This window comes from Neomonachus schauinslandi, chromosome 15, assembly GCF_002201575.2.
Source record: "Neomonachus schauinslandi chromosome 15, ASM220157v2, whole genome shotgun sequence".
In the NCBI taxonomy this organism is placed as follows: Eukaryota; Metazoa; Chordata; class Mammalia; order Carnivora; family Phocidae; genus Neomonachus; species Neomonachus schauinslandi.
The window spans coordinates 27,300,366-27,312,678 of NC_058417.1; the positions used below are offsets into that span (position 1 = coordinate 27,300,366).

At 40.3% G+C, this 12,313-nt stretch overlaps 1 protein-coding gene across 1 annotated transcript in view; it reads right to left on the reverse strand.

Annotated features, from left to right (window-relative positions):
* RAD51C (RAD51 paralog C) overlaps positions 1-7,100 on the reverse strand; it is a 45,779-nt gene extending 38,679 nt beyond the window's left edge. Inside the window, exons 1-4 of the mRNA XM_021704394.2 lie at positions 6,950-7,100; positions 4,006-4,264; positions 3,091-3,257; positions 861-994 (exon numbers count right to left, since the gene is read on the reverse strand). Coding sequence (XP_021560069.2) covers positions 861-994; positions 3,091-3,257; positions 4,006-4,264; positions 6,950-7,067 — 678 coding nt within the window. The 5' untranslated portion in view covers positions 7,068-7,100. The remainder of the gene's footprint in view (positions 1-860; positions 995-3,090; positions 3,258-4,005; positions 4,265-6,949) is intronic.
* Positions 7,101-12,313: the final 5,213 nt, after the last annotated feature.

Genomic DNA, 12,313 nt, shown 5'->3' on the forward strand with positions numbered 1-12,313 from the left:
AGGGTTCTAGAGGGGAGGGGTGTGGGAGGATGGGTTAGCCTGGTGATGGGTATTGAGGAGGGCACATTCTGCATGCAGCACTGGGTGTTATGCACAACAATGAATCATGGAACACTACATCTAAAACTAATGATGCAATGTATGGGGATAATATAAGAATAAAAAAAAATTAAAAAAAAAAAAAAAAAAGACCCTGCTTTCAATTCTTTTGCTGATAAACACAAAAGTGGAATTGGTGGGTCATAGGGTAATTCTATTTTCAATTTTTTGAGGAACCACCATATGGTTTTTTGAGGCAACTGTACCATTTTACATTCCCAACAGCAAAAGCACCCTCTTAAACAGTATGTAGCTGAAAAAAAAGAATGAGGTTTATCCACATGTGGTGATGGAGATATGCAAAACACTAAGCAAAAATGGAAGGTGCAACACCATTATTACAGTATTACCCCACTAGCAAATATTAAAAATGGGTAGATAGATATTGCAACATGTACAAAAAATTTTTTGAGAAGACACACAAAAAACAATAGTGGTCAACTTTAGGGAGAAGTGTTAGGAAGCAGTAGAAGGGAAGTTGTATTTTTCATTTTATACCTTTCTAAAGAGTTTGTTAGAAGCTATTCTACCATTACTTGAGGCAGAACCTCCTTCTATATCATTTCAATTTCTTACTTTGGGCATAAATTACATATGTATGTATGTTAAATATGTGTAAATATAAGTAAATTGTAGGACAAGGAAAAAAGAAATTTTTGAACAGGCTTATGATACTATACTATTTACTTATTTTTCATGCTCATCAAACACCGCCAAAGACATTCCAAAGGTTAGCTGTATTTCAGTAGTTTGAGGCATACCTTTGAGTGTTCTGAAAGGAAGTCTGGAAGGAGATAAACTTGTGCCAACAGCTCTGTGTAGTCACGACAACGAAAATAGTAAATATGGGAAAGAATATTTTCAAGAGTGAAATCCTCCAAAGCTTTTGGGTGCTCTAGAATAAAACAAAACCATCTTAAAATAAAATAATTAGTTTTATTTGTTTTGATATATTGGTGACTGTAGGAAAACAATACCTTTGAATAACAAAATTCTTCACTTTAATTGAAAGATAACAAAATTGTAACAAAATTACTATAAACTATCATTGCATAATTCCTGACGTCTTATTTTCACCTTTTGCACTATTTGCTTACATGCTAGGCTATCTAGAAATTGTTTATACATATACACAACTAGAGTTTTAATGCCCGCCTTTTCATATTTCTAGTTATTGGCTTCCATTGAATAGAAGTAACATAATGGAATTTCTCTTGTTTTTCTCTTTTATAGGACTGCAAATTAAGAGTTAAAAGGAAAAATGTTCTAAAGAAGCATCTTTTTCCCTTATGGTAACTTTTTTCCTTTATTATTGTAGCATAATTTGATATTTAAGTAGAAACAATGTAAGATTCTCCTTAGATTATATATTTTTTTAAAAACCACTTTTGGGGGGGGGGGTGCCTGGGTGGCTCAGTTGGTTAAGCGTCTGCCTTCTGCTCGGGTCATGGCCCCAGGATCTTGGCATAGAGTCCTGCATCGGGCTCCCTGCTCAGCGGGTAGTCTGTTTCTCCCTCTCCCTCCACCCCTCCCCACCACTGGTGCTCTCTCTCTCAAAAAAAAATAAATAAAATCTTAAAAAAAAAAATTAAAAGAACCACTAGTACTCATATGAAAATTAAAATATCCAGCTATTACACTCATTTAAAGGGAATACAAGCATCTTATGAAAAGTATTTTTTTTTTCAATTATTAAAGAATAAGGGGGGCGCCTGGGTGGCTCAGTCGTTAAGCGTCTGCCTTCGGCTCAGGTCATGATCCCAGGATCCTGGGATCAAGCCCCACATTGGGCTCCTCGATCTGCGGGAAGCCGGCTTCTCCCTCTCCCACTCCTCCTGCTTGTGTTCCCTCTCTCACTGTATCTATCTCTGTCAAATGAATAAACAAAATCTCTAAAAAAATAAAAATAAAAAAAATAAAGAATAAGGGTGGCTCAGTCGTTAAGCGTCTGCCTTCGGCTCAGGTCATGATCCCAGGGTCCTGGGATCAAGCCCCTAACCCTGCTCAGCGGGAAGCCTGCTTCTCCTTCGCCCACTCCCCCTGCTTGTGTTCCCTCTCTCGCTATGTATCTGTCAAATAAATAAATAAAATCTTAAAAAAAAAAAATGAGGACTGCACATCCAAAAAATAAACTAGAACAGTCAAACCAGAAACCATTTGATTTAAAAGTAATTAAAAGGGCAAGAACTTGAATACCTTTAAGTATTTAAATTGAAATTACCTCTATATGTTTTCTTAAAAAATCAAACAATATTTCTACTTGACAAAAATAAAACTTAACACAGTCATGAACTCAATTACATTCTACTCAGAGCCCCCTAAGGTCAATCGGCTTAATGTTCTAAATATTTCCAACACGGTTTTTCAAAGCTACCTTCCTTTGGTGGAGCGCCTAGGTGACTCAGTCAGCAGGGCGTCTGTGTTCAGCTCAGGTCAAGATGCCAGGGTCCGGGGATCCAGGCCCCACCTCTGGCTCCCTGCTCAGCTGGGAGTCTTCTTCTCCCTCTCCTTCTGCCCCTCCCCCCACTCATGCTTGTTCTCGCTCTCTCTCTCAAATAGATAAAATCTTAAAAAAGAAAGAAGTGAGGGCCGGGACGCCTGGATGGCTCAGTCGGTTAAGCGTCTGCCTTCGGCTCAGGTCATGATCCCAGGGTCCTGGGATCGAGCCCCGCATCGGGCTCCCTGCTCCACGGGGAGCCTGCTTCTCCCTCTGCCTCTGTCCCTCTCTCTCTCTCTCTGTCTCTCATGAATAAATAAAATCTTAAAAAAAAAAAAAAAAGAAAAGAAAGAAGTGAGGGCCATAAAAGGAGAAGAAAAGGCCAGTCTAGGTTGTGGCATTTCTAAGTCTAAAAGAAAGATCTGAGAGTTTAACACTAGGATGCTGTCAAGTCATTAAGCTTCATGTTCCAAATGGTTTCTTGCTGAGGCTTGAGAGGTACAAATGCTAATTACTTTTATTATAGAGAAAAAGAGGATTACTTGCTAACTTACCCTCTCCCATATGTGTTCCTGCTATAAGGTGAAGGTGCTGAATGCACGCAGTAGCAAGGTCTACTACTCTATCAACCATAAAACTTCCTTCAGTATCAATAAAAACTGCTTCACCTTCCACTCCTCCAAAACATTCTGGTATCTGCACATCTACTGCCAACTGCATACTGTCAAGAGAAAGGTGAATGACCAAATCATCATAATCATCTAAGGCAGTGTTTTTCAAACTCCACATTACCACCCATTAGGTACCACCATTAGGCAACAGAGATGGCTAACTTTCTGCTCCAAATATATATGAATCAACTGATATTTGGATTAGGGGGAGGGTATACCCATAAAACCATGATTAAGGACTTTTTAGTGGTTTTTAGGCCTCTGGGAATGAAACCCTTTCTTATACTAAACCTATCTTCAAATATATTCCCAGGAATTAATTCTATAATAAAACAGAAGAGGGCGCCTGGGTGGCTCAGTCGTTAAGCGTCTGCCCTCAGCTCAGGTCATGATCCCAGCATCCTGGGATCAAGTCCCGTGTCAGGCTCCCCTCCCTCTGCCTCTGCCTGCCTCTCTGCCTACTTGTGCTCTCTCTATCTCTCTGTAAATAAATAAAATCTTTAAAAAATGAAATAAAATAAGACAGAATATTACATGTTTACCCTAATGATCACATTACAATGTTGCAAAAGAAACATTTTTGGATACCAAAATAATTATATCAATTTAAAGATGGGGTACTGAAGTAACCCAAATAGTAAACTGATTTTTGTTTGATGTGCATGCATACACACACAAAAAATTAAGAGCACATACATCCTCTTTTGGTCTCCTGAATGTAGATCCACAGCACCATATTCTATTACTTACATAAAATGTCATTAAGCCTACACTTAAGAAGGGAACATTTTACTTTACCATAATTGTGTTTTTCCAATACCCGGTACACCACAAATTTCTGTTGTTTTAGTTAAGGGTATTCCACCCCCAAGAATATTATCTAGTGCTGAACAGAAGGTAATTATGAAGCTCTGGGTATGCTCCTGCTCAAGAAGTTCCAGTGCTGTACACTTCTTGCCTGACTCAGCTGTAGCAGCATATCTTGATTTACTTGTGAGACATTCTCTTCTTATAATTTGCAGAGTTTCCAAGGCTTCCTCTTTAGATATCCCAACTTCTGAAAGTAAAAAAAGAAAAAGGAAAAAACAACAAAACCCAAACCCTGACTTTAGAAATTTAAAAGTCTTAACATGCTATTGGGTTGTCTTCATTAATTTTAATTTTTAGATAATAAGAGTGATGCCAAGAGTAAAGAAACACAAAAATAGGGACGCCTGGGTGGCTCAGTCGGTTGAGTGTCTGCCTTCGGCTCAGATCATGATCCCAGGGTCCTGGGATCGAGCCCCGCATCGGGCTCCCTGCTCCGCGGGAAGCCTGCTTCTCCCTCTGTCTCTGCTCTCCTTCTCAAATAAATAAATAAAATCTTAAAAAAAAAAAAACAAACAGAAACATAAAAATAAAATATAACATTCCATTAACTACTGAATTTTTCAAGTTAATAAAGGCATTCATCTTTGTTTTCTTAGTCTTTACATACTTAAAAGATTTATTTATTACCTCAAAAGCAGAATCCAGAAACCTAAACCTCTAAAGCATTTGAGTACCTACAAGAGTATCTCAGGAGGTAGAAATTAAAATGTACAGGCAGTCAGTCCTTTTACTATCCCTTTTGGTTTTATGAAATCATAGTTATCTTGATCTAATAAGGCATCTAAATTATTTTTCAGGGGCGCCTGGGTGGTTCAGTTGTTATGCGTCTACCTTCAGCTCAGGTCATCCCAGAGTCCTGGGATCGAGTCCCGCATCAGGCTCCCTGCTCCACTGGAGGCCGGCTTCTCCCTCTCCCACTCCCCCTGCTTGTGTTCCTGCTCTCGCTATCTCTCTCTCTCTGTCAAATAAATAAATAAAATCTTTAAAAAAAAATTATTTTTCAGAAGAGAATGAAAATGACCTCTAACCGCCTAAAACAAGATTTAACTTTAAGAAGTTTGTGCATGTATTATTCATAATAAAAACTTCTCATAGAAACACTACCATGAAAAATTCACGTATCACTCCAAAATTTTTAATGAGAACAATTATTTGATGCACAAATACTTTAAACAATACACTTATGCTTCCTCAACTATATAATTTCATTCTTATCAGACAATATGGCTTGAGAAGAGAAAATGGCAATTACAAAACAAGCTGCTAATGAAAGGAATAATGAAAGGTGAGGGTGACATCACTTATGAGTCTGATAGGTCAGTGCCTGATTTGCTTAGGATATGAATACAAATTTGGCACTAATAAAAGACAATAGGGTGATAAAGAAATGAAAATCCTATTTAAAAAGCCTAAATTCTGGAGTCAGATTTCTTGGGTTTGTAAACCCTGACTGAACCACTTATTATGAAGTTACTTAGTATGGGCGAGTTACTTTTTTTTTTTTTGTCTCAGATCTTTTTTTTCTGTAAAATGGGAATGAGACATATTGAACAGCTGGGTAGGATACCGAGGCCATCCAAAACGCTCAGTAATTGTTAGCTACCATTATCATGCAGATTCTCTCATTTCTTTTCTGCAAAACCAACTTGTTGAAAGAAAAAAAAAAACCATCAAACTTTGGGAGACAGGGCTGCCTTCTGCTCAGGTCGTGATCCCAGAGTCCTGGGATCAAGCCCCATATCTGACTCCCTGCTTCTCCCTCTCCCTCTGCAGTTCCTCCTGCTTGTCCTCTCTCAAACAAATAAATAAAACCCTTAAACCAACAAACAAAAACGTTGGGAAACCGAACGCAGTGTAAGATTTAAAACAGTTAACATTGGGTCTACAACATTTATTCCTGAGGGGTGAGTTGAAACCTCATTACTTTCCATTTGTTAAGGGCAAGGACTTAAAATTTTGTTCTATCTTACGAGCAGTTCTGAGCATACCCTCGTGTAACATGCACAGTGAGACCGCAGACAGCTTCATTTTTGTTTTTTTTTTTTTTAAAGATTTTATTTATTTGACAGAGAGAGAGCACAAGCGGGGGAGCAGTAGAGGGAGAGGGAGAAGCAGGCTCCCCGCCGAGCAGGGAGCCCGATGCGGGACTCGATCCCGGGACTCCAGGATCATGACCTGAGCCGAAGGCAGCTGCTTAACCAGCTGAGCCACCCAGGCGCCCGACAGCTTCATTTTTGTATACCGCATGATGATACAGTGGTTCCCACCAATGTTTAATCTACAGTGTTCTGGAATGAGAGGTTTGGGGTTTCTTGTTTTGTTTTTCCAGCGAATTACAGAAGAGAAGCAGTATCTTCTTTCTGTTGCTTTCTCCACGTGCTGGAGATTCTGCTCCCTTTCTCACCTAGTGTCTCTAGTCCTATCACGAATCCTCCATTTCTCAAATATAATCCCTTGCCCCTTGGATTTTGGAACAGCTAAAACTAGACCAGCTGTCTGGGTACCAATCCTGGCTCCGCAATTTCCTAACCCAGTCATCATGAAAAGTTACTTAACCTCCCCAAGCATCTGTTCCTTCATCATATTGGACATAATAATCCACGTTAACAGGGTTCTTTTGAGTAACAGATAATCCTCAAGAGGATTCAGCAGGCACGGGTAGAGAAAGCAATTAGTAAACGTTTTCAGGACCACAGCTCTAACCATTCACACCCTGTTTAACTGGAGTCAAGGAGCGGTTTCACGTTGCAAATGCAGCCTTGGGCGGAGGAAACTGGCGGAGACAGGGTGGAAACCTGAAGGCGGAAGAATCGAGATGGAGGCGGCACCGACGGCGGTCCGTGTGCCTCAACTTGCCGCCAGGAGTCGTTACCTTTGCTGAGCTCGGACGGTTTCATCTCTAGGAGTTCCTCAGCTGTCTGGAAACCTGCAGACACCAGCTTCACCCGCACCGCTGGGGACAGCGGGAAACTCACTAAGTCCCGCTGCATTTCAAAACCAGACACCTACGCAGAGTAGCTACACCCCAGTCTCAACTCCGCACGACCGCGCGCGCGCCGTGTGACGTCAGACGTAAGGCGGAAGGGGCGGAGTCTCTGGCCTGACTGCACGCGGCCTCGGGCTTGGCCCTTCTGAGGAGGATTGTTGTATTTTCTCCGTAACTGCACGATTTCTGTTGTGATTCTTACAAATCCCTTTTAGGGTTTCCCCATCAAACATACATCCTGGCAGTAGAAAGATGGGTGGAGACCGCAAGATGGAGAGCCAGGCCTTACACACCACATCTCCACACCTCAGCCCTGGACTCTTGGGTGGAACCTCAAGGTTATTAATAGGAATGATCTACCCCCAAATGGGGGTAACGCACACACTAGCCGCTTACCGGCTTGGGGTATGATACAGTCATATAAGGATTAATCGGTGTCTCCATTATAGGGTTCCAGTTTTCTACCTTTTCTCGTCGGGTATCCCCCTTGCCTTCCCCCTTTGCCTTTCCCGCCCTCACCCTCGGCCTCGCCCGCGCGAGGAATTGTGGGCCAGCCCCCCACCGCCACCGGGAGCGCTAGGCGCCCAATCCTCGCATCCACCCACGCCTTCCTCGCGAGTCCAGTCTGAAGCATGGTGGTTTCTGAGACCGTTGGTTCACGGCCTGCCTAACTTAAGAAGTAGCTGGAAAAGTAAGCAAGTAATGTCCCCGTAGTGGGCTGGGCGTGGGCTCCCGTCCTGAGAGGGAGTAATTGGGCTACGCAAGAGCTCCTGCTCTGGTACAGAGTTGAGAAGGGACCCCTTCTAAAATGGAGAACTTTGAGGGAATTGAGGCGGTTTGGAAGGTGGGTTACGAAGTTTTTCTTTGCCTAAGTGAGTGTGATTTCTTTAGGGCAGTAACTTGTTCACTACATTTGTTAAGATTCTTAGCCTTGAATTTTTCCCCCTAGCTTAAAGGAACTCCCTAAATATTGCAAATCAGAGCCCTTTAAGTACGTAAGATCTAAGGAAGGAAACATATGTTGAGCACTTTAGCAAATCCCACACATTTCAAATGCTCACAACCGTACCAGGAGGAAAACGAGGACACAGAAGCTTAGAGCATAGTTTTCTTCAAAACAGAATTAAAACCTAGTACCCTTTCTTCTACCCCGAGCTACCTCCAAATTGAGAGCCCCTTTTGGATGGGGTTTCGGGGGTAGAATTCGAGAAATGTTTGTCCCCCATTTGGTACGACAGGGAAAGTCTGGTAGGACTGGTCAAAATGTGGATTGTTTGCCACTCAATACCTTGTTTAACTACTGGTATGAGTCACATCTGGGCACACAGTGGGTATTACATAAATGTCCGCGGGGAGAATTCATGCTTACAAAACAACCAGGGTCTTGGGTGAAGAAGAGATGGTGTTAACATATTCAACGACAGTGCTTTACTTGGTTTGCTCAAACTCAATGGAATCAGTCGTGTTTAGAACTTTGTTTCATTGGCTGTGGAGACTTACGAAAGTAGTTGACTCTATCTGTAGTCATACATTTATGTGTTATTAACATCTTATTCTGAGCCTTGAGTTGTCTATAATTATTGTTTTCACATCATTCTTCAGATTTCTTTAATATGGTTTGCTCCATAGTCAGGCTTTCAAACTAGGATCCAGGTTTATGAGGCCAGGCACCAAGAACTGAACAAAACTGTGGGATTTTTATGGAAGATACACCTTCCTATGGTGTCAGATTCGCTCAGTTTTTTTTTTTTTTTTAAGAGGGAATAATTGAATGATTTAACTGGTAAGCTATTTAAAATATTTTATGTTAAGTAAACGTTAACGTACTGTAAAGTAAAAAGCAAACATAAAAATAAATTTTCGAATAAACATAAGAATTTGAAGAAAGATCCAGTTTAAACTGGATACTTCAATAGTCTCCCAAAGCCTCCTAGGAATTTTTTTTTTTTCCGTTGCAATTTGGGGTTACTTGATGAAAAAGTTTGAGAGTCACTGCTATGGACAAATGAGCATGAGCCTTGAAGTCATACAAATTTGGGTTTGTATCACATCTCTGGAAATTACCAACTGTAAGCCTTGCAGCAAGTTACTCAGTTTCCTCACCTACAAGTAAAAGATAATAATTCATGGGATTATTGGAAAGATCAAATTAACAAATATAAAGGTTTTAGTACAGAAAGGGTACATAATTTTAGTTTATCCATTTAAAAATACTCTAGATGTGTCTTCAATTGAATAAAGCTTTATTAAACACCTAGCTCAGTAGAGTGCTAATGCTGAGACGTTTTTTAAGTGCCTACAATTGTAAAGTGCCAAAGGAAAGTGCTTTTACATATTTCATTTAACTTGATGCTTGCAATAATCTGTGAATAGTTTACTTGGGTTCCCGTTTAAAATTATTAAGATTAGATCATTTAAGCAAGATTAAATATTTATTAAGTGCCAGTTATGTGCATGGTTACAGGGCAAATGACAGAACTTCTGCCGTCGTGGAGCCTATCAATCAGGATCATTATTGAGCATTTCTGGCTTTCATTGCTATCTAGATATGATACTAAGGGTAGGAATGAGCTATTTCTGCCAATATCTATAGTTAATCTAAGTATTCAAGTAAACTGGTCTATTTTCTAGAGATATGGGAGAGGAGTAATCTGAATATTTCTGTTATAGCTGAGGAGAAATTCATTTTCTTTTTTTTTTTTAAAGATTTTATTTATTTATTCATAAGAGACAGAGAGAGAGAGAGAGAGAGGCAGGCTCCTTGCCGAGCAGGGAGCCCGATGTGGGACTCGATCCCAGGACCTGAGCCGAAGGCAGACGCTCAACCATCTGAGCCACCCAGGCACCCGAAATTCATTTTCTTTTAACCTAAAAATATAGAACTTCTAAAAATGGTGAGCTTGAATGTTCAAGTGGATTTGGGAATGGAGAGAGAAATGAGTGCTGTTTCAACTAAGAAACAAAACTTTGAATCAAGGCTTAGCTTTAAAGGTGGTTATGATAAAACTTAAAGCCTCAAACACAAATATTTGGAGTATCAATATCAGTTGTACAAAGCCTTATACATAGTAGGAGCTCAGTATTTATTTGTTGTCCACAAACTCTTGAAATCTCATTTCTGTGATGCCACCACACTCCTGATTTCCTTCATATCCATCTGGCTTTTCTGTCTCCCTAGGAAGCTCATCTTCCAGAACCTGGCCCTGAAATGTTACAGTTCTTTTAAGACCCCATAGCTGACCTTTTGCTGACTATTCTGTTCTCTCTTCTCTTGTTCTCTCATTCTCTCTCTCTCTCTGCTATCTCATTCACAGTTCAGTGACTATATGCCAGTGATTTTTTTTCTTAATTTTTAAGAAAGATTTTATTTAAGAGAGAGAGAAAGCACGAGCAGGGAGAGGGGCAGAAGGAGAGGGAGAGGGACAAGCAGACTCCCCATTAAAAGCAGAGCCCAACGAAGGGCGTGATCCCAGGACCCTGAGATCATGAGAGATTACGACCTCCACGGAAGTCAGACATTTAACAGACTGAGCCACCCAGGCACCCCGATTCTTAAATTTATATTTCTAGTCCTGCCCTGTTCTCTCACCTCCAGATGCAAGTATCTGATTGCGTACTGGACAGTGCAAAGGTCTCCAACTCAGCCTATCTTTTTTTTTTTTTAAGATTTTATTTATTTATTTGAGAGAGAGAGCACATGAGTGTGGGGGAGGGGCAGAGGGAGAAGGAGAAACAGATTCCCAGATGAGCAGGGAGGTGGGGTTCGATTCCAGGACCCTGGGATCATGACCTGAGCTGAAAGCAAATGTTTAACCAACTGAGCCACTCAGGTGCCCCTCCAACTCAGCCTGTCTCAAACCTAACTTAAGGTCACCTGGGTGGCTCAGTCAGTTAAGCATGTGCCTTCGGCCCAGGTCATGATCCCAAGATCCTGGGATCGAGCCCGCATCAGTCTCCCTGCTCAGTGGGAAGTCTGCTTCTCCCTCTGCACCCCCCTCAAATAAATAAATAAAATATTTAAAAAATATATTTTAAACCGAACTCATTATTTTCTTCAGCCCACTCCCAAAACCTTGTCTTCTTCCTGTATTCCCTGCCTCCATGAATTGAATATCCATCCTTCCATGTGCACAGACTAGAAACCTAGGAATCATTCTCCACACCTTCCCTTTTCACTCCCCATGTTCAATGCATACACAAATCCTATCAATTTTCTCTTTAACATATCTTGATTCTGTTCATGCCTCCTCCTCTAGGCCAAGCTCCTACCATTTTGCTTGTAGGTACTTTATCCTTTTAGATGGTCTCTCTGCATCTTGTCTTCTCCCCTCTAGTCTGTTCTCCCATGCTACAGCCAGAATGTTCTTTCTACAGTACAGTTTTATATTTCAGCTCATGTCACTTCCTATTTTGCTCTTTACAGACCAAATTTCTTAGTAAGACTCAAGTCTCCCTTTTAAGGCTCTCACACCACCAAATGCCTCTGTGTGATCATTTACGTAACATATGTCTCCCTGACTAGATGGAAAACTTCAGTATAGCAGGACCATGTGGATTTTACTCCCTGTTGTTTTTTTTAGAGCCCCTAGCCCAGTGTATGGGTTTAGTAGGTGCTCAGTAAATATTTGTTAAAAGAATAGATGATTGACCTGCACCTCTCTCCCTATATTTTTCTATTTTGTACTTTAAATATGGTGAAAAATATAAACTTGTAGGAAGTATATAGTTGTAGAAAACAAAATATAGAAAATATAAAGAAGGAAATAAAACTGGTTCATAAATTTTCTTTTTAATTCACAGATAATAATGTTAACATTTTGGTTTATTTTAATCTTTCTATAAGTTCATATAATATATTTATCTTACCTATTGTGGTCAAATTGTGAAGAAATTTGTATATCTTTTGTTTTTCACTTAATATTTTGTCAGAAGCTTTCTTCCATGTAATTACAAATTATTTGAAAATTAAATTTAGTGGTTGCATACGTTCTGTCCTGAAGCCCATCTTTCTAATCTGGCTTATAACTGTATAGTTGAATTATTTCCACTTTTTTTTTTGCTCTGATGAAATAGCATTTTCTCTCTCTCTCAATACATTTCTGGAAGTAGAATTCCTGGGTCAGAGAGTATACACATTTTCATTTTGAATCATACCGCCAAATGTTTGTACCACTTACACTCTTACTAACAGCATGTGAGGGCTGGTTTTCCCACCTCCACTCCAACACTGGCCTTCGGAGTCTTTAAATG